At 43.3% G+C, this 18,790-nt stretch overlaps 1 protein-coding gene across 2 annotated transcripts in view; it reads left to right on the forward strand.

Moving 5' to 3' along the window:
• The window catches only part of LOC108937590 (laminin subunit alpha-3-like), a 67,114-nt gene extending 48,781 nt beyond the window's left edge, over positions 1 to 18,333 (forward strand). The window contains exons 41-78 of one of the 2 annotated variants that reach the window (XM_029253747.1): positions 333 to 446; positions 1,440 to 1,558; positions 1,690 to 1,770; positions 1,950 to 2,050; positions 2,202 to 2,255; positions 2,362 to 2,513; positions 2,851 to 2,961; positions 3,103 to 3,214; positions 3,444 to 3,608; positions 3,708 to 3,904; positions 4,048 to 4,164; positions 4,549 to 4,703; positions 5,637 to 5,778; positions 6,126 to 6,225; positions 6,423 to 6,539; positions 7,034 to 7,204; positions 7,294 to 7,442; positions 7,560 to 7,763; positions 8,024 to 8,172; positions 8,289 to 8,448; positions 8,642 to 8,769; positions 8,889 to 9,036; positions 9,229 to 9,336; positions 9,547 to 9,698; positions 9,890 to 10,007; positions 10,113 to 10,253; positions 10,468 to 10,598; positions 10,988 to 11,122; positions 11,470 to 11,609; positions 13,469 to 13,481; positions 14,455 to 14,568; positions 14,657 to 14,834; positions 15,003 to 15,158; positions 16,592 to 16,757; positions 16,918 to 17,048; positions 17,230 to 17,323; positions 17,430 to 17,549; positions 17,822 to 18,333. In XM_029253747.1, coding sequence (XP_029109580.1) covers positions 333 to 446; positions 1,440 to 1,558; positions 1,690 to 1,770; positions 1,950 to 2,050; positions 2,202 to 2,255; positions 2,362 to 2,513; positions 2,851 to 2,961; positions 3,103 to 3,214; positions 3,444 to 3,608; positions 3,708 to 3,904; positions 4,048 to 4,164; positions 4,549 to 4,703; positions 5,637 to 5,778; positions 6,126 to 6,225; positions 6,423 to 6,539; positions 7,034 to 7,204; positions 7,294 to 7,442; positions 7,560 to 7,763; positions 8,024 to 8,172; positions 8,289 to 8,448; positions 8,642 to 8,769; positions 8,889 to 9,036; positions 9,229 to 9,336; positions 9,547 to 9,698; positions 9,890 to 10,007; positions 10,113 to 10,253; positions 10,468 to 10,598; positions 10,988 to 11,122; positions 11,470 to 11,609; positions 13,469 to 13,481; positions 14,455 to 14,568; positions 14,657 to 14,834; positions 15,003 to 15,158; positions 16,592 to 16,757; positions 16,918 to 17,048; positions 17,230 to 17,323; positions 17,430 to 17,549; positions 17,822 to 17,967 — 4,989 coding nt within the window. In that variant the 3' untranslated portion in view covers positions 17,968 to 18,333. Of the gene's footprint in view, positions 1 to 332; positions 447 to 1,439; positions 1,559 to 1,689; positions 1,771 to 1,949; positions 2,051 to 2,201; positions 2,256 to 2,361; positions 2,514 to 2,850; positions 2,962 to 3,102; positions 3,215 to 3,443; positions 3,609 to 3,707; positions 3,905 to 4,047; positions 4,165 to 4,548; positions 4,704 to 5,636; positions 5,779 to 6,125; positions 6,226 to 6,422; positions 6,540 to 7,033; positions 7,205 to 7,293; positions 7,443 to 7,559; positions 7,764 to 8,023; positions 8,173 to 8,288; positions 8,449 to 8,641; positions 8,770 to 8,888; positions 9,037 to 9,228; positions 9,337 to 9,546; positions 9,699 to 9,889; positions 10,008 to 10,112; positions 10,254 to 10,467; positions 10,599 to 10,987; positions 11,123 to 11,469; positions 11,610 to 11,913; positions 12,956 to 13,468; positions 13,482 to 14,454; positions 14,569 to 14,656; positions 14,835 to 15,002; positions 15,159 to 16,591; positions 16,758 to 16,917; positions 17,049 to 17,229; positions 17,324 to 17,429; positions 17,550 to 17,821 lie in introns of those variants that run through there. The other variant, XM_029253746.1, reaches the window with a different exon arrangement.
• The last annotated feature ends 457 nt before the right edge of the window (positions 18,334 to 18,790 follow it).

Consider the following 18,790-nt stretch of genomic DNA (forward strand, 5'->3'; position numbering starts at 1 on the left):
AGCCGTCATTAGAGTTACCCTCCTTAATCTGCTGGTTTTCTCCCAGGTGACGCCCCGCTTGGCTGCGGTTCAAACACTTATCATCTTCCGTCAGCCACACCTCATCACGTCTTTAGAGCTCAGCCTGAGCACCACAGCTGTGTTCTCCTTTCTGTTTTATTTAAACCCGCAGAAACGACGACGACTTCGGTGTTGCGATTCGTGCTTTTCTTGGCTCTCGGTTTCCTTTGTTATGGTGAAACACTGAGGTACAAGTAATATCTGCCTAACAATACTGCCAAAGCGCTCGCTCGCTGCGGCTCTAACTGCTCTGGTGTGTTCTCCCCTTCCAGAAATGTGCACCTGGGTACTACCGAGAGAGGAACGGTCACTACCTGGGCAGGTGTTTGCCGTGTTCCTGTAATGGACTTTCCAACGAATGCGATGAGGCCACAGGCCGATGTCTGGTAAGGATATCGCTCGCTTTCTTCGTATCCAAATTCAAATTTATTATTTAAATACTAATGAAATGTGTGCGGAGTTATGGTTAGAGCTTCCACTTTGTACTCGAAGGACCTGGGCTCCAATTCCGCCTTCTGCTGTAGTGCTTATCCTTAACTGAAATTTACCCAGTTGTATAAATGGGTAAATCACTGTAAGTAGCTTACCCCAATAAGACACGATGGAGAAAAATGTCAAATAAATGTATACTTTAAAAAGGTGTGAAGAAACAGTGGTTTTAATATCACAGCTGTGAAACTGTACTTTTGATTTTCCTTGCCCAGGTCAAAAGTGACTCCCATTAGTTATGACTAAGAGTATGTTTTTGCTGAGGCCCTGTAGCCCCGAGCCACCACGGTGAATCAGTGTCTAGACTGGCTGACTGGCGGCTGCCACAGGGGTACGCCACAGGAACGCTTATCGCACCAGTCTTGTATTGGGACATAGAGTGTAAAGTCAAATATGCATTTTATTACACATCATGAATAACAGCTCATTTGTCATGCGATGCCAATGCACTGGGGTGTGACTTTGGAACACACACCTCACCAGATCATTTCAGGGAAGCTGAGACCTTTATCAGGGATATTTTAGAGATTGGTGCTCGCATGTTAGTGAAGCAAGGTCTGGCCCAGGTTCATACACAGGTCATCACAGATCCTTCTACAGTTCATTACCCCTCGCATGAGCTGCTCGGGCACCTGGAGCATAGGGCCACACACATACACACACGGGAGAGATATGCAGAGTGGCACCCAAACTGTCTGCATTTGCTGGGTCACAGCACCATCAGAGCCCCTTCACAGCAGCTAACTGGATGCGAAGCCCAGAGATGGTGATGATTTCCAGGAAAAAGACGATAACTCATCTGGACTCACTGAAACAGCAAATGGTCCTGATGCAGCTGTGGTTCGAGGCCCAGGGTCAAGCTTACCCTCTCTTTTGTATTGACTCAACAGAATTGCCAGTACAACAGTGCTGGGGATCACTGTGAGCGATGCCTGGAGGGTTACTATGGTGATGCTGCCAGGAGGACCTGCCAACCCTGCCCATGTCCATACAGCTTACCATCCAACAGGTCAGTGAGGGCATGCTGCTATGCACCTGCACTGTTGCAAAGGGGAAGCCCAGCAAGGAGTACTGTCTCTTACTGTCATGCCTTGTACCAGTATAAATAAATATTTAATCTTCCAAAATATGTGATTTCAGTTTCGCGACTGGCTGCAGAGTGTTTGCTAGTGGGTTGCAGTGCTTCTGTAAAGCAGGATACACCGGATCCAAATGTGAAAGGTGTGTACATTACAGATGCTCGAACAGAACTATGCTTAAAACCAGATAAAAATGGTCAAGACTCCTTTTCGGTGCACATTTTTATTGCTGAGTGAACAGTGTTGCAGTTTTGGGATAGTTATCGATGATCGTTTATGATCAATTCGGTCCGATGACAAGGGATTTGTCTCTCTCTTCAGGTGTGCCCCAGGTTACTATGGTGAACCCACAGTTCTGGGAGGGAGCTGCCGTCCCTGCAATTGCAACGGAAACCCCAGCAGCTGCGATCCCAGAACAGGGGGTGAGTGTCATTTGAAGGGTGCCCCCCAATGTTTGTGCCACCCACTGTAACTGCTTGGAGAAATTGTGGAACTGCTACCTGAAGGTTTACTTTCATGTTCATTGTGAAGGTCTTTATGGTGAACATCTTCTATAATCTCTTTGACCTCTAGTGTGCAACAATGCCTTGGAGCCCAAAGACACCAACACGGACCAGCAGTGTCAAGGTAAGGGTCTGCATTTTCCTGATGTCAGAATATTCCCACTGCATATGTTCCAGTTTGGTAGGGCGCACCAAGATGTCTGAAACGTTGGCCTTGCTGTTGCCTGCAGAATGTGACAGCTGCGTGAAGACCTTGTTAGATGATCTAGACAGGCTGGATGAGCTGCTGCTAAAGTTGAAATTGCAGTTGGAGAGCGCCAACTCCAGCTCAGCAGCCTGGGACAGGCTTAAGAAGCTTGAGGACGAGATAACGGCCACCAAGGTACCGCTTGCTCTTCTGCTCTGTTGTTATGAACGCCTGGCAGGTGTATGAAAACAGCTGTGAATCTGAATCTCCTGAGCAATCAGAATGTATCTGTAGTGGGTTTAGTAGCCATTCAGCAAATTTGATATCCTGCTAACCAAACTGTCTGTAACATAGCCTTGTTTTCACACCTTGTCACGTGGCCACAAGTTTAATTTTCCTTGAAGCGTAAGTCTTAACATGTTTTGAAAGGGCAGCACTTTCTGAAGAACAGACACCATCTCGTTCTCCAATTTGTTTTCGTATATCACTCCACTTAACAGGAATTTGGTTAATATTTCTTTCTTTCTTCCAGAAACTGGTGGACAAATACAACTTGAGTGTGAATGACAACAAGCTCAAGGTGGCACAGCTGGAGAACGATATGGAAAACATACATGATGATATAAACGTGCTCAAAGAGAAGGTACCGGAACAACCATCACATGCTGGTGTTTTGCACCCAGATTTGTTTGTTTATTTGTTGTTCTGTGGATTGACCATTGGTACTGTCCTGGATGTAGAGGAGAGGGTGCTTTTTTTTCTCACCTTGTTGCATTGTGACCAGGCTGACAGCAGTTATGCGAAGGGTCAGGAAGCTATCAAGAATGTGGAGAAGACACACGTTAGGGCCCAGGATCTCTTGTCTGAGGCTCAGAAGCTCTTCAAGAAAATACAAGGTAATGGTACATTTAATCACTTGATGCTAAAACATCCATTTCTATATGGTTGTTAAATTGCTGAATTCTTCATCCCTCAAGTCAATTTCTAAGTGCTCTTTGGTAATTTTTGTCATATCTATTATACAATCCTGTGACTCTTCCCTTTGCTTTGACTCGGTCTCTGCAGACTCTCTGTCCCACTTCCTCTGACTCGGCTGGTGACTCCACCTTTGTCCCTTTCCCCCAGACCTGTTGAAGCAGCTGAATGGGTCGGACAGCAACAGCGGCGTTCCCAGCAAAGATCTGGCCCGCATGTTAGCCGATGCTCAGCGCATGGTGCAGGAGATGGAGACACGCAGCTGCGCTGACCAGTTGACCGCTGCGGAGAAGGAGAGAGAAGAAGCACAGAAACGTATGACTTCAACCATTCCCATCTCTCCCCCTCTCTAAAGCAGCTGAAAATTCATGTGTGTACATCATATGAGATGTCTTATCTCTGCTACTCTTTCAGTGCTGGACTACATCAAAAACAATGTAACCAATCAGCACGAGAAGAACCAGGCAGCAGCCAGTAGGATCTCAGGATTGCTGAAGGACTACGAGTCCAAACTCAAAGACCTGGAAAGGGTGCTGAAGGAGGCAGAAGATACAGTGAAGAAAGCTAAGAGGCAGAACGGACTCAATGATGCTGCCCTAGAGGAGCTCCAGGTAAAATTTCCACTATTTTCACTCAGGCTTTGATTCTGTACTGATTCTGCTGACTGTGTTGCTTTAAGAATTATAATTCACAGTGCACCTATATAGATGCGTTTAATTTCATTCTGAACAAAAACAACTTAAAATGGTTTCAGAATCGCGCCGAGGACCTGAGAAAAGAACGAGACAAAGTTTCTGGCCAGGTGTCCATGGCAAGAGATCAGCTAAAAGACACTGCTGACCTTCTCAAAAAGTTGGAGGACAGCAAGAAGGTAGGAGAAACTGGATGGCAGTTTCGCAAACTACAATATTCATCTCAATCTGCACCAAATTCAACTCAGTTCATCCATTTTCAGTAACCATTCCCTAGTTAGGCTCCATACAATATGAAGGAAGCGCAAGAAAACATGGAATAAGGCAGTGTGCACCCTAGAGGAGATGTGTGAAGACAACATCTTGCTTATGATTTCATGAGAGAATATCAAGCGAAAAAGCCCTTTGCAGTTATTCTGTATCCAAACTGACAACTGTAGTCGAGTATTGACTCGCCCGCTGATCAGCTAAGGATCTCAGGATCTTCGATACCAGGTTATTGTTGGTAAAGGTATGATGCTTCGTGCCATGCTGAGCAACCGTGTTACATTTCTGAAACACAGGAATATGAACAACTAGCCGCACAATTGGATGGTGCCAAGACGGACCTCACCAAGAAGGTGAACCTCATCTCCACAGCTGCGTCAAAGGAGGACATAGTCGAGAGAGCGGAGAAGCACGCAGAGATCCTCAGCCAACTCGCCAAGGACTTGCAAGAGTGAGCTAAATTCTTTTTAAGTCTATGGAAAAAGAATGTTCTTATTTTTTGTCACGTGCATCATGAATTTATAGCTACATTTAGCTGACGCTTTTCCCCAAAGTGACTTACAGTGTAAAGGTATCATTTGTATAGTAGGGTAATTTTTATTGTATCAATGCAAGATAAGTATCTTGATCATGGTACTACAGCAGCAGATAGGAATCAAACCTAGATCCTGTGAGAGGAAGACAGCAGCTTTAACCACTACAGCACCTTCTGCCCCTTGATAATAATAAGAGTAATAATAATAATAAATGTGTGGAACTGTAAAGGTAAACAGCATAACTGAAATAATTCCACTAATAAATCCTAAATACAGTAGTAATCATGCTTCTTATTGTAGGCATCAGGTATCATATACAGTATGTATAACTGAAATTAAACTGAGAAAGAGTAGAAGGAGCTGGTTATTTTGTATTTTGTCACGAGGTGCAACCATGGAAAATCAGTTCAGCGGTAATATATATTTTATACAGTCAGAAACATTGTTAAGCATACTTTTGATGATTCACTAATGCCTTTTCAGCAAAGCCTAATAAGGATTCAGTACTGGATTGGGACCTGGGTCCTTTCAATGCAAGGTGGCAGCTCTAACCACTATACCACCTGCTACTGAACTTATTCTTCAAGGAACTGCAGTTAACACAATGCAGTTCTTTATTTCTGTTTGGTTTAGAGTTTTTATTTACCCCTGTAGTCTGACAGCAGTGTGAAGGCAGAGAGTGACTGCAGCGGCATGCCTTCCATTGTGTGCACTGACATTTCACAATGTGGACATGTGTGTTGACTTGTTTTCCAAGTTTGGGGCTATAGGTTGAGCTTTGGGGGATGCCGGTGGAAGAGCAGCGCCTTGCATCCCACTCACATCCGTATGATCCACTTGCTCCACAGGGCTGTGAGGAACGCAAGCGGCAGCTCAGATGTTCGTGCTGCCATTGATGCCATCGACGCATACAAGAACATCACGGAGGCAATCCGGGCTGCGGAGGAGGCTGCAGGTCAGGCAAAGGAAGCTGCAGATGCTGCTTTGAAGGTGAGTTGTGCTTGGGCCCCCTTGCATTTGTTTGTTATCTCAGGCCACAGGATAGGTACAAACACACACACACACAACCACAAACTCTTCTGGCCTAGAACCCCAAGGCAGATAAGGGCTGTGATAAGTAAAGTGGAACTGAAGGTAGGACCGCAGTTTGCAGACCCTGAGTTATGCAGCATTCTTGGTTTAAGAATTGTATTAAAAGTCAGTAATGTTTGAAAGTGAAACACACTGAGCAAATAAATACAATGCAGATATTTTGCCTTCATAAAAGTCAGGGATATTTTCGAATTTACTTGCTCGTCTCGTTTACTCATTTCTGTCATAATTCATTGTCCTTGCAGGATATTGAGGAAGAGAATTTAGCCCAGAAAGCCACGGACCTGAAAGGGAAAGCAACTGAACTTCTGAACAGTGCCTCAGATGCAAAGGACAACCTTGATGGTCTGTTGTATGCTTTTTTTCTTGTTTTCCCTTCTTTATACATATTATTGCAAGTGTACCTACAGTGTTGATGTCCTAGTCAGTTTTGGGTTGAACACAGCTTCTTTGTCACGGTTGACTATTTCTCCACTGAAGGATATCAGTCTTTCAAGGGCTTGCACCTTCCTTGTTAACAATGACCTTTCCCTGTCCTGCAGATACCACAGTTGCTCTTGACAGCTTGAAGAATCGCCTGGATAAAGCAAAGAAGAAGAAAGATGCCCTGAACAAGGAGATTCTCAGTGCTAAGAAAGAGATGGACCAGATTAAGAGAGGTGGGAGATCCTCTAGTCTTGGGGAAAGAACTCCATCAGGGTTACCAGACTTGAAAGCCTGTTGGAAGACCAGCTTTCACATCAACTCTTAAAACACCAATGGAGTCACTACAGAGTGTCCAATCATGGCAGGAAGTCTACATTTTTACCCATTTACAGTGAAGGATTTTTGAGAAACAGAAGTTATCTCTTTTCTTCAAGGGTTCAGTGATATATCTTCTTACATTTATTCATTTAGCTGATGCTTTCCTCCAAAGCAACTTACAATGTTAGTCTACCCACAGTTATTTACCCCTTTACACTGCTAGGTAATATTACTGGAGCAATTTTTTAGGGTAAGTACTTTGCTCAAGGTTACTACAGCCAGAGGTGGGGATCAAACCTGGGACCTTTGGGTCCAAAGGCAACAGCTCTAACCACTATGCTACCAGCTGCATTCATTCACTGCACTACAGAACGAATGTCCATGAGTACTTTTTTTGTGTTTTTTCCAGACGACATCAATGATATGATAAACAATGCCAAGAACGCAGCTGCTGCAGCCAACGACACAGCCAATGATGCACTGAACAGGCTCAAGACAATCCAAGATGAAATGGACAAAATAAAGATTGTACCCCAGACCTCCAATTTTGACAAAATACTGAATGATGTCGACCAATCGGGTGAATGTCACAATTTAACCTTTTTACAAAAGGGCAACAAGTCCCCTGCTGAACGCTGTTGTAATATCATTTTCTGACTTTCTCCTCAGTGAAAAACATAACCAGCACAATCCCATCCCTGCTGGACAAGATTTCCAAGGTGGAGAATCTGACTACCCAGCTCCCAAGCAACAACGTTTCCGAGAATATCAGGAGGATCAAGGAGCTGATTGAGCTGGCCAGAGATGCCGCCAACAGGGTGAGACACCACCTCTTTCCTCTGGCTCTCCAGACTCCAAAATGCCCCTCGCCTAACAAACTGGACATGCAATGGAAATGAAAACATCCCTCTTTACATCTTGTATCCTATCCATAGATTGTTGTCCCCATGAAGTTCAGTGGCGATGGCTATGTGGAGCTGCGTGCGCCCCGCAATGTAGAGGACCTGAGGGCGTTCACCTCCCTCTCGCTGTCCCTGCAGCGGCCCGAAAGCACCAACGGACGAGGAGATGGGCGCCGCAAGCGTCAACAGGCCACCGATACTGGCAACATGTTTGTGCTCTATCTCGGCAATAAAAATGTGAGTGCCCGCTAGAGGTGCGGCATGGTGGTGCGGCATTGTGGAACCGTCCAGGAAATGTTTGTTAGATTATAATGACCAGTAGAAGAAGTCCAAACATTATATTTTGGTTCTGAAGTCTAGAGGAAAGTTTAAATTTATATAAAGGGCAGGACCACTGAAACAAGTGGGAACCAGGATTAAACCCAGAGGATGATCACTGGTGGAATATCATACAAGCACACTATAGCATCTTGTTAATCACTTCTTCCTCCTCATAGGCTGCCAAGGACTACATGGGAATGGTCCTCAGGGGCAACAAGCTCTTCTACATCTACAGACTCAACGGGGTTGAAAACGAGATTGAGTCTGACTACATCACCAAGTCTGTCTCAGAGCCAGCCTTATTCGACCGTGTGGACCTGCTCAGGTACTCTGCTCTCTGCTGATTGCCCTCTTTTCTGAAAGTTCCTTGTTTATTCATCATAATCAAGTGAGCTCTTTGTTGTTGATCACTCATTTATTGACAATGATTGCTCTCCCCAGAATCTATGAAGATGTACAGTTGAATCTAACACAGAGGTATACGTCAAGCAGTCCTGGTGCCATAACCAGATCCAAAAAGGGGGATTCCACATACAACCTCTTTGATACTGACCCGTCTCAAGTTGTCTTCTACATTGGCGGATATCCAGATGACTTCACAGTAAATACACTTAAATCCTTTGTGACCAAACAAGTGTTCTGAGTTATGTTTGCTTTTCAGTTCATAAAAAAAAAAGCAAAACAGTTGCTATCCTGATTGTGCTATCAATGTATTTCAGGCAAAGGTGTTATAAAAATTCAGATGCTGGTTAACATTTTAAAATGCACACTCACAATGTTTTTTTATTCTCCAGCCACCGACACCTTTAAAACTGTCTAAATATGAAGGATGCATTGAGCTTGCCACCTTCAATGAGAGATTCATTAGTCTTTACAACTTCCAGAAAGCCGTCAATGTTAATAAAGTGTTACCATGTAAGAGGTAAGTCTGGACAAAATCGAGAAGGAATATTACCATTATCGTTGGAATGTTAAAGAAAGGAAAACATAAATTCTAAAATCTGTGTTTTAGTTGTAAGTTTTTTTCCCCTTTCCTTTCAGATATGCCCAAATCTCACCATCATTATACTTCGAAGGCACCGGATATGGCAGTCTGAATATTTCTGTTGACACTTCAGAAAGTCTCAGACTGAGTTATTCAATCAACAGTCGATCAGAAAATGCACTTCTGTTATACTTTGGGAATGAGGTAAGTTTCTGAATGTCAGTTAAATGCTGATTATGACATTTACCTTTTTATACATTTTAGCATACATAATCATATATATACTGTGCATAGACATATATCTGATTTATAATCGATATAATCAAGCATAGTCAAAGGTTTTAAATCAGTATTGGAATAGGAATGGTTTATTCTGACTCTGCCCTCTACAAACAGGATTCTTACTACACCATTACTGTGGAAAGAGGTTATGTCTTATTTCGGGGCCGTGAAGGGGCTAATATTTTGCCAACACAGAAGAGCACAGAAAAATTGTTCCCTTGGGTAAGAAGTCAAATTGGTCATTTATTGAACTGATGATAAAAAATGGTGAACACATTGGAAGGAAGCTTGATAGCTGTTCCTTTCCTTGCATATGAATTATTGCTATGTTCAAGAAACATGTAACAAAGGTTTCAAAATTGCTTGACTTACCATGGCAGCTGTGACGCTTTTTCATTTTCTCTTTTATTCTCTTTCTTTTTATTCCTACAGAATACGGACAGATCTTTTTTGTTTATAATGCGCAGTAATCGTATTTCAGTCGTCCGCCTGGACAAAGTAGATATATTCAGAGCCTTACCTGTCCACCAAGGGGTGTACCAGAAAATTTATATTGGTGGCCTGCCTTCGTTGCTGAGAGAAAGGTACAAGTTCTTCATTATTGCTATGCATAACGGTTATGTTTGTATGTGCAAAACATGGATGGTTGATAACAAATTTGTACAGAAACATCTGTAAAGAGGACAAATTTATGACAGTGTATGTTTTCTGTATTTAAATGGAAGCTAAACACATATCACTGTGTTTTTTTTTTTTTTTTTTTTTTTTTTCCCAGGGACAACATCACAGCCCCCCCACTGAAAGGCTGTCTGAGGAACATCCAGGTGAACACCGCCAATACTGAGCTGAGCGAGAAAGTGGGCATCAGCCAGGGCTGTTCTTCAGATTTTCTGGTGAGCTTCCTTTCAGTCCTATCCCCAAGTATTTGTGTTTGTGTGGGGTGGGGGACTGGGACAGCTGGGATTTTTAATGCTCACCTCTTGCCTCTGTGACCCCAGATATCCCGCAAGGCGGAGTTCAGCCTCGGTAGCAGCCTTTCGGCCCCACTGGACGGCTTCAGTCTGACGGACGGCATGACTGTTTCCCTGGGCTTCCAGAGCACAAACAGCGAGGGCCTCCTGATGGAGAACAGCCAGTTGGTGAGACCTCCTTCCCTCCCCGTCGCGCTCTTGTCGGTAACACTATTGCGCTCTCCAATCTGACCACGACAGGACTCCACCTCTTTGCTCTTCATACACACATTTCTCAGAAAATGCTCACATTCTCTGATCTGCTGAATATGCTGCAGATAGGTTTCTGATACTTTGACTTGTATAAACATTCAACACTAATTAAACGTTCATATTCCAATAGAACGAAGATCTCGAACTGTCTTTGGCCAACGGCTTTGTGCTTCTTAAGTTCAACAATATGATCTTGAAGTCAAGGAAAGCGTACGCAGATGGCAAATGGCACTACGTGACCATCACCAGACAGGGAAACAGGTAAGTTAGTTTCTTTTGATTTAAAAACGTCACACAGTTGTCCTGGACACCTAGGTAAGGTTTTCTTAAAACGGACGACTGCCTAAAGTTGCTAAAGCACATGGAGATGTGCATACCTTTTAAAACAATGCACATAACATTCATAGTTTTTAACAGAGCTGCACTTCATGTCACTTAATCATTTGGATTAAATTTCTTATTAAACACAGTTGCTTAGTAGCCAAAAAGTACAATTTTTTTTAAAACTCTTAGCTATTTTATTATTGCAATCTAGATTAAGCTGCTTGCTCAAGGGTACAAGAGCTGGCCAAGTGCCCTTGTTTTGCCCATGCTGTGGATTGGGCACCTAGGGGCACTAGGTCACCTTGATGTTTCTCTGGTCGCTGTAGGCTGGATCTGCGAGTTGACGAAGACGACTTGGGTGAACTACAGCCGTCCACCTCCCCGGTGGCTGTGGACAATATCAACGTTACTCTGGGTAGAGACAACTTCCAGGGCTGCCTGAGCAACCTCTACACGAGGAGGTAATTCCTGTTGTCTGCTGTTACCAACTTCATTGTCTACTTTTAGTTCCTAAACACACGGAAGCTGACAGGTCATTCAGGGTCAGCGTCTCACAGCCAATTCAAATAAATCCAAATTCCAATTTACAATACATTTTACTATATACTTAACACTGCAATTAACCTTAAATATATTTCTAGGTGAAATTTATCAGTATTGTACACCGAGAGACACATGCTTGTGTGGATTTTATCCGGCGGTCTTTATGGTCCAGTATTTCTGTGATTTTTTTTTTTTAAGCAGTTAGGGCAGATCAGCCAGAAGCAGCCTTTACAAAAGCGTCTGATGTTGTGCATTTCTTTTCCAGACCCAGTAACTTGTTCAGGCCAGAGGACTTCAGTGAGTTCGGTTCCACTGGAGATGTGCTGGTTGATGTCTGCAGTGTGGACCACGCCCCGCTGCTCATGCTGGCTGCCCGTAACAGCAGCAGCACTTCCACAATGGTGGGTGGCACTATGCAGGGGAGCTGAAGAATGGGTGTTGTTTAGGAAAGACAAAACCAAGAATACAATAAAAATCCCCAATAATGTTCCTGTTTACACACTGGGAAGTATTTTTATTTAAATATGTACTGTGGTACTAACGGTAATTTTGTGTCTTAATGTAACATGCTCTTTAAAAGCTTATGCTGCAGGACAATCTGTCATTAACTGTACAGTTTTATGAATCAAATGTTATTCTTCTTGTCTCTTCCTATGTTAGTGTGATGCTAAATAAATGTTAACCTGCTCCAAAAATGCTTTGCTTTCAGAGCTGAAGAAAAGGAACAGATTTCTGAAATGCAGACATGTGGATTAATGCGGAGATGTGGCCTCATCCTGTCTTTTGTCTGTTCTTTTGTTGTTTTCATGGCACTTTGTGCTCCACTGAATGGACCTACTAACACAGTACTTATTTATAATAACTCCTCCCGGAAATGTTCTTGATATATATATATCAGCCTGTTAAACTGTGTTCTCCTTTGCTCTTTGTGTTTTTTTTTTTTTTTTTTTTTTTAAATTAAAAGAACATGTAAAAAAGCACTTTAAGGTTCTGCTATACAAACTCACCAAAATGATTGATTTTTTTATGACCTTTTAAAAAAAATATGAATGTGCGTTTAACAGTCGGATTAAAAGACATGCAAATTTTATTTGCGCCTCTTAATACTTACCTCTTTCTATATACCGTATGACAGAAGTCTCCCTGCTTGTTAGAGGCATAACTGATTCCAACACAACACAGGACTAAAATAAATGTGTGTCATTTAAGATCTGGATTTGTTCTGGGTTTCTAAAAATAAACTCTGTAGTTAAAGTGTGGGTATTATTAAAAGCTAAATACAGAAAAGGAAATATTACTAATAAAGGAGTATTTAAGCAACCCTGACAAAAACCCTGTGTTTTTAAAAAATCCTTTTCACTTATGTTCACATTCATATTGCCAGTTTTTTTTTTTTTTTTTTGTGTTGTCATATTTTGGACAAGCTGCAACTCCTGCCGCTGCTATTCTGTTGGAAGGTTCAAAAAGAAAGGAATGCGACCAGTTCGCACAGCAATGTTTTCTAAACCACATAATCACATCTGGCCAATGTGGTCTTCTGTATAGCCAGATTAAATACCTCTTAATTTTTCACTAAAAGAAATTTTTTTTTAATTATTATTCTGTGAAATGCCTTTAATTTTTTGCCTCCTTTCCCCATGTGTGTTACTCCAGTATTTCCATACTTGTCAGGACAGAGTACAAATCACAATCTCTGCACTGAGGACAATTTTCAAGAATAAAACCACATAAAAGAGACAACACTCATTGTCATATTGTCATACCTTGTTTCGGTAACAACCATTTGTGCTCTCTGTCCTAATAAGATTTACAATCAGCAATAATGGTTTTGTGCAAGGGTGTATCAACCAATCAGTAAGAGAAAACATCTCTTGTCCCCCTAATTATGTGGAATAATGAATAATCAGTAACTGAAGCTGTGGCCAATCAGTGGCATTTACTTGCACCAGCTAATTGGTGTGATTAGTGCATCGCCACAGCCATGTCCACAGCACACCAATCACATCGCATGCCTCTGCTGAGAGGAGCCAATCAAAAACACAAAGCAACGTGTGTATGCGGAACCCTAACCTACACCTCTAATGGCACCACACAAAAAAAAAAACAGAATTTGCTGAAACTGCTAAGTGAGGCTTGGTACTGAAGTTGCCTCTCTGGACTCTTTCAGCTATGTCTCACTATCATAACCCTGGTGCTCCACCCCCTTTTAACCACTGTATGAATCTTCATGCTTCCTTTGAAAACTGCCTGTAATTGTTCTCAAGCTCAGGCTCCAGCGTGCTTGTTGAGAAAATCCCCGTCTTTGCCAACTAATGTTGACCCACACCCACACAAGTCATTAAGTGGAAGCGTAAACTCATCCTCTTGCTTCTGTACAAATGTGGTGATGTTATGAGTTGGAAGTATTATTCTCTAAGGAAGTTGCATACCAACGTTTCTTTACCAAACATACCCATTTGAACACTAAATAACTGAACCAACCAAACAGTTAAAATCTGAGGATCCTGGGTTGGTTCCTCGTGCCGTGCTGTGTATGTAAGACAGGCAAACAGCCGCTGGGAGTCCTTAAGTTTTAACGGCGGGCGAGATGATGTGATTACATCTGCAGTGTTGCATGCCTCTCCTGCAAGTGCCAACCTGTGGTTGTGCTGGGACTTGCTGGTCGTTGGTGATCTGTCATGGAGATGTGCTCCACCTAATTGCTCACCAGCTTCCATCCCACCCCTAGAAGTGCGCCCAGCATGTCTTTAAATTTCGATGTGTGTTCAACATGCAACACTGGTTCTATAAAGGGTCCTCTCACCAGTAGAGTAGTGCTTCTAGTGCTGCTTTTATTTGCACCCTTTCATACTTACCGAATTGTGATAACTCTTCTCATGTTATTCCAATGACTCCTTTATGCATGCATGCATGCATCTGTCTTTCTAATTATGTCTTTGTGTTTTTCTGTTTATGGCGATGCTGCAAATGAGCCACATTTCTTAAAAATCACCACAGATATGTTTCTTTCCCACAGATATTGAAGCCTCTGCTGTATCCATAAGGTGTTATGAAGTGTTTTCAGTGTTCTGTTTGACAGCCTGCATAATTGAGGGGATACCCTTGAATTTGGCTTCCACTGCAGTTCTACAGGCTTTTCTGAAATGTTGCATATGCAGGACTCAATGGAACAAGGTTCGATCGCCTTGCAGCCTTTCTGCCACTTCCTGACATATCACTGTCCCTGTGTCCAACAGGAAGATGGGTCGAGGGAGAAAACTCTGTCGGGGTGTCAGCTCCCAGTGTCGGTCCACCATGGCCATCAGCTTGGGGGTCCCATCAGTTACCTGAGCTATAGTCTCAGCCCACAGGTGCTCCAAAACGGGTAAGCCCGCTCACCAATCATGTCTCAGCTATTCTACAGGCCCTGCAGTGCTGTGTGACCCTGTAAGAATCATGCTTTTGTGTCCCAGGCCCCAGTTCTCCCTAGACTTCAGGACCAAAACAGCGAATGGACTCCTGTTCTACGTCGGTAGCATGGAAGGAAAGTCTTACTTGGCGCTCTATCTATCGAATGGCCGGATCCGGCTGGCCGTGGAGAGAAAGCAGATTTTCATAAGGGAGAAGTTCAACAATGGGAGATGGCACACGGTGAGGCTGGGTTTGGGAACTCCTGTTAAACACCTGCAGATCTTGATGAGTGGATGATAAGTGAGTGGTTAAGTGTTCTGACCTGCACCACAACCTGGTCCTCACTGGGCCCATCTATTACTGCATGGAAATTTTGTGCACTTTCATTCACGTGTGGACACTGCACAGGCCATGTTCAGCTGGGAAGAGAGGAAAATCCGTCTGGTTGTGGACGGACTCCATGCCAAGGATGGTTACCTGACATCCGATGAGGGGCTCTCCCTGAACCTGCAGCCTCCTGTCTACTTAGGCACAGTGCCGGCCTCTGTACACACTGAGCATGAGGTACGGGCTGATCTGACCTCTACCAGCTTTTAATACCTGTTCATTGATTCATCATTTATCATCTGTTACTTCTACATATACAGGTATCACTCAATTTATAAATCTAATCCGTTCCAGAATGGACGAGAACAGATATACTATGTATATCAAATTTTCAGATACCAAGCCTATATTCTATTACTTCAAATGGAAAAAGTAATAATGTGTTTCCAGGCTATCCGAAACCCCAAACGTATTTCTCCAAATATCACTAAAACAGTGCAAAACTTCTATATAATAGAACAACCAGCCTTGACCATGCTGTTGACAGACTCAAGATGCAGAAATGTAAGAACAAAAGCTTTACCATGCTGCAGCAAGGTTAAACTGCAGTTCTCAGCAAGCACACAAACACCCAACAAGTACTATAGAACAGACAGAAGACCATAGGGGCCAGAAATTCCTCCATAACACAGGTTGCCCATTCAACAATACACACTCAGGTACAGCACTGCATTATGTGAGAGCTACAGCTCCACCCACTGCAATGACTACCAACCCATGATTTCAGCACGATATAGAATTATACAACTTTTCATGTAAATAGCTCTGCTGTCTCCCTAATCATTCCATTAAAGGGCAGCTTTTGCAGTTCTTTGTTTCTGTGAGGTAGACATTCAGCAGCCACTGACATCACCTCCACACAAAATTTCCAGAACTTCCCATAATGCAACATTTTCACATTCCTAAAAAGTGACAGGTCCAGATCACAGGTCAACACGTGAATTACTACATGATTTTCAAACACACACACACACACATTTTCAGAACCGCTTGTCCCCTACGGGGTCACGGGGAACCGGAGCCTACCCGGCAACACAGGGCGTAAGGCCGGAGGGGGAGGGGACACACCCAGGACGGGACGCCAGTCCGCCGCAAGGCACCCCAAGCGGGACTCGAACCCCAGACCCACCGGAGAGCAGGACTGCGGTCCAACCCACTGCGCCACTGCGCCACCGCACCCCCCGATTTTCAAACACTTAATTATATAATTAATGGGTATGTTTCTAGGCAGTACGTTTTGGAAACAAATTGTGTTTTCCTTATATCCAGCGGACAACAATGAAAATAGGGAAAACGGTACATTACTGCACTTCTGCTGCCCCCAGTAACACATGACTTTTAAATGTTACTTTCGACAGGCTTTAGATAAATTTTAATTATACTGATTTGTCATCCCGTGAATTGAAAATTGAGTATCAAAAACCAAGAGCCGTCACACCTATATTTCAGATAGTTTGGAAATTGAGGGATGTCTGTATATAAATTTTATATTAATTACTTCCTGCAGTTCGAAAAGGTGTCATGTTCTCTGTAAAATGCACAATGTTATTAGTGGAATATTATTTTCCTGGAATTTACCTGCGGACTATTTGGCGCCCTGTTTGATCCAGTGGAAGACCCTCCCCAGGGAGAGTGTGACTGGCTGCATCCGTAATTTCAAGCTGAACGGCCGGCCAATGGGAAGGCCCAGTGTCAATCACGCGGCCCCGCCCTGCTTCGACGGACCAACTGAAAGTGGTGCCTACTTCTCAGGACACGGAGGATACGTCGTGTTAGGTGATGCAGCACTTTTCACTTTGGAGTCAAGCATGCTGGGCATTTCAGATTCTACTCCGCTGAGAATTTCAATCCATCTGGAAGCAGAGCAGCCAGAGTCAGTGTTGTATCATTACTTTTTCTGGGATATTCATAGCTGTATCTCACTCCAATGTTGCAGAGGACTCCTTTGTTGTGGGCCTCAGTTTTGAGCTGGTGTTCGAGGTTCGACCCAGAAACCTGACCGGGGTTCTGTTTCACGTTGAGAGTCCTCATGGACACCATCTGAGCCTGTTCATGAAGAAAGGGGAGGTGAGCCCCCTCCTGGCCACTTGGATGTATTGCATTACAGCCTATGAGACTACAGCTGCATCCCTGAAATCCCCCCCCCCCCCCATCATCTTTTTTTTTTTTTTAAACCCCCATCGGCTTGTATAGGTCACGAACAGACTGTATCTGTGGTCATTATATGTTTCACACTTGCATGTTGCAGGTGACGGTTCAGGTGAACAACGGAGCAGGGCAGTTCAACGTGTCGGTGATGCCCCAGCAGTCTCTGTGTGATGGCACGTTCCACAGAGTCGCAGGTGAGCCATCCTTCTGTCCGCCCGCTGGCCGGACTTGGAAGTGGGGGGCCTGCTCCTGGTGAACTTGACCTGGAGATGAATGACCACACGACTCTCTCACCCACAGTGATCAAGCGCAACAATGTGGTTCAGCTGGATGTGGACACGGAGGGCCAGTACACGGTGGGGCCTTCTTCCGCCATCTTAACCGATACCAATGACCCCCTCTATGTCGGTGGTCTTCCAGGTATGTTTGCACTCTACCAGCACGTTTGGAGACTACAGTTAAAATCCCAGCTGTATAAATCACCATATGTAGCTTAGTATACAAACCTCATACTGTAAGTTGCTGTTGAGAAAAGTGTCAGAGCAATTAATAAATAACCACGTTACAGGCATGTCCCTGTATTTATCTTCAAGCCTCAAAGAGCTTTTGGCAAGTCTGTTGGATGTCTTCTGTCATTTATAATTATTTATAGGATTGCATATTCTTTTTTTTCTTTCCTACCCGCGACACAGAAACTTCGCACCACTCAAATCTGCCCTTTAGGACATCCCTAATTGGATGCATACAGAACGTCCGAATCAATCTGGAGCGCGTCTCCTTTGACAAGGTTGCCCAGGTATCTGGTCCCGTGAACCTCAGAGAGTGTCCTGCCGGATGAGTTACGTGCCATTGGCCACCTGGACACTAGACACCTCAGCCTATGATCTGTGCAGAGCACGTGTCTCTGTTACCATGTTACCACGACTGACCTCAATGGACTGTCAGGGCAAAAGATTCTGATACCTGCTCTTGTTTATTTATTTTGAGATGAGATTATCTATTTACACTATCTTTACATTGAATATACTCTTATCTTTTAATTTCTGTTATATATAAAATGAGCTACCAATTTGTTTGGTCCCACGAAATGTCTGTGTAAATATAAAAGGGGCGAGTACAGAGGTGATTTGCTCTTTCTATGTAAAGCTGTTTACTTCCTTGGGAATTTTAAATGTTTTTCTATACCTACCAAAAGGTAATATGCGATTTCTTGTTGCACCTATACTGATGTAAAATATTACTGAATAAACTTTTGTACAAAATTACTGAAATTATTTTTGTGTTTTCTTTTGGGTTTTACGTGAATTTTATTCAAAATCAGTTTTACAGAATGCAAGACTTTGCCAAAATCACTTCAGAATTGTTTAACAAGCTTACTTCTAACAAATTTGTGGAGATACTACTGTCCTAATGCTGATGTCATGGCGTTTTGCTTCTTGATGGAGCAAAAGGTTGTTAATGATTAATGATAATCAATGTCCTTGTTTATTGATTTTAGGTTGTTTTTATTGACTTTACGTCTCAGAAGTTTTTACTGCTTGGAATAACATTAGCAGGTTCTGCAAAAAAGGCCTACAGTTACGAGCATACAATGTCATCTCTGTGAAATATTTCCGCCCACGATTAAGATCGTTTTGTTCACATCCTGACCTGTAGTCTTG

This window comes from Scleropages formosus, chromosome 7 (assembly GCF_900964775.1).
Source record: "Scleropages formosus chromosome 7, fSclFor1.1, whole genome shotgun sequence".
Lineage (NCBI taxonomy): Eukaryota > Metazoa > Chordata > Actinopteri > Osteoglossiformes > Osteoglossidae > Scleropages > Scleropages formosus.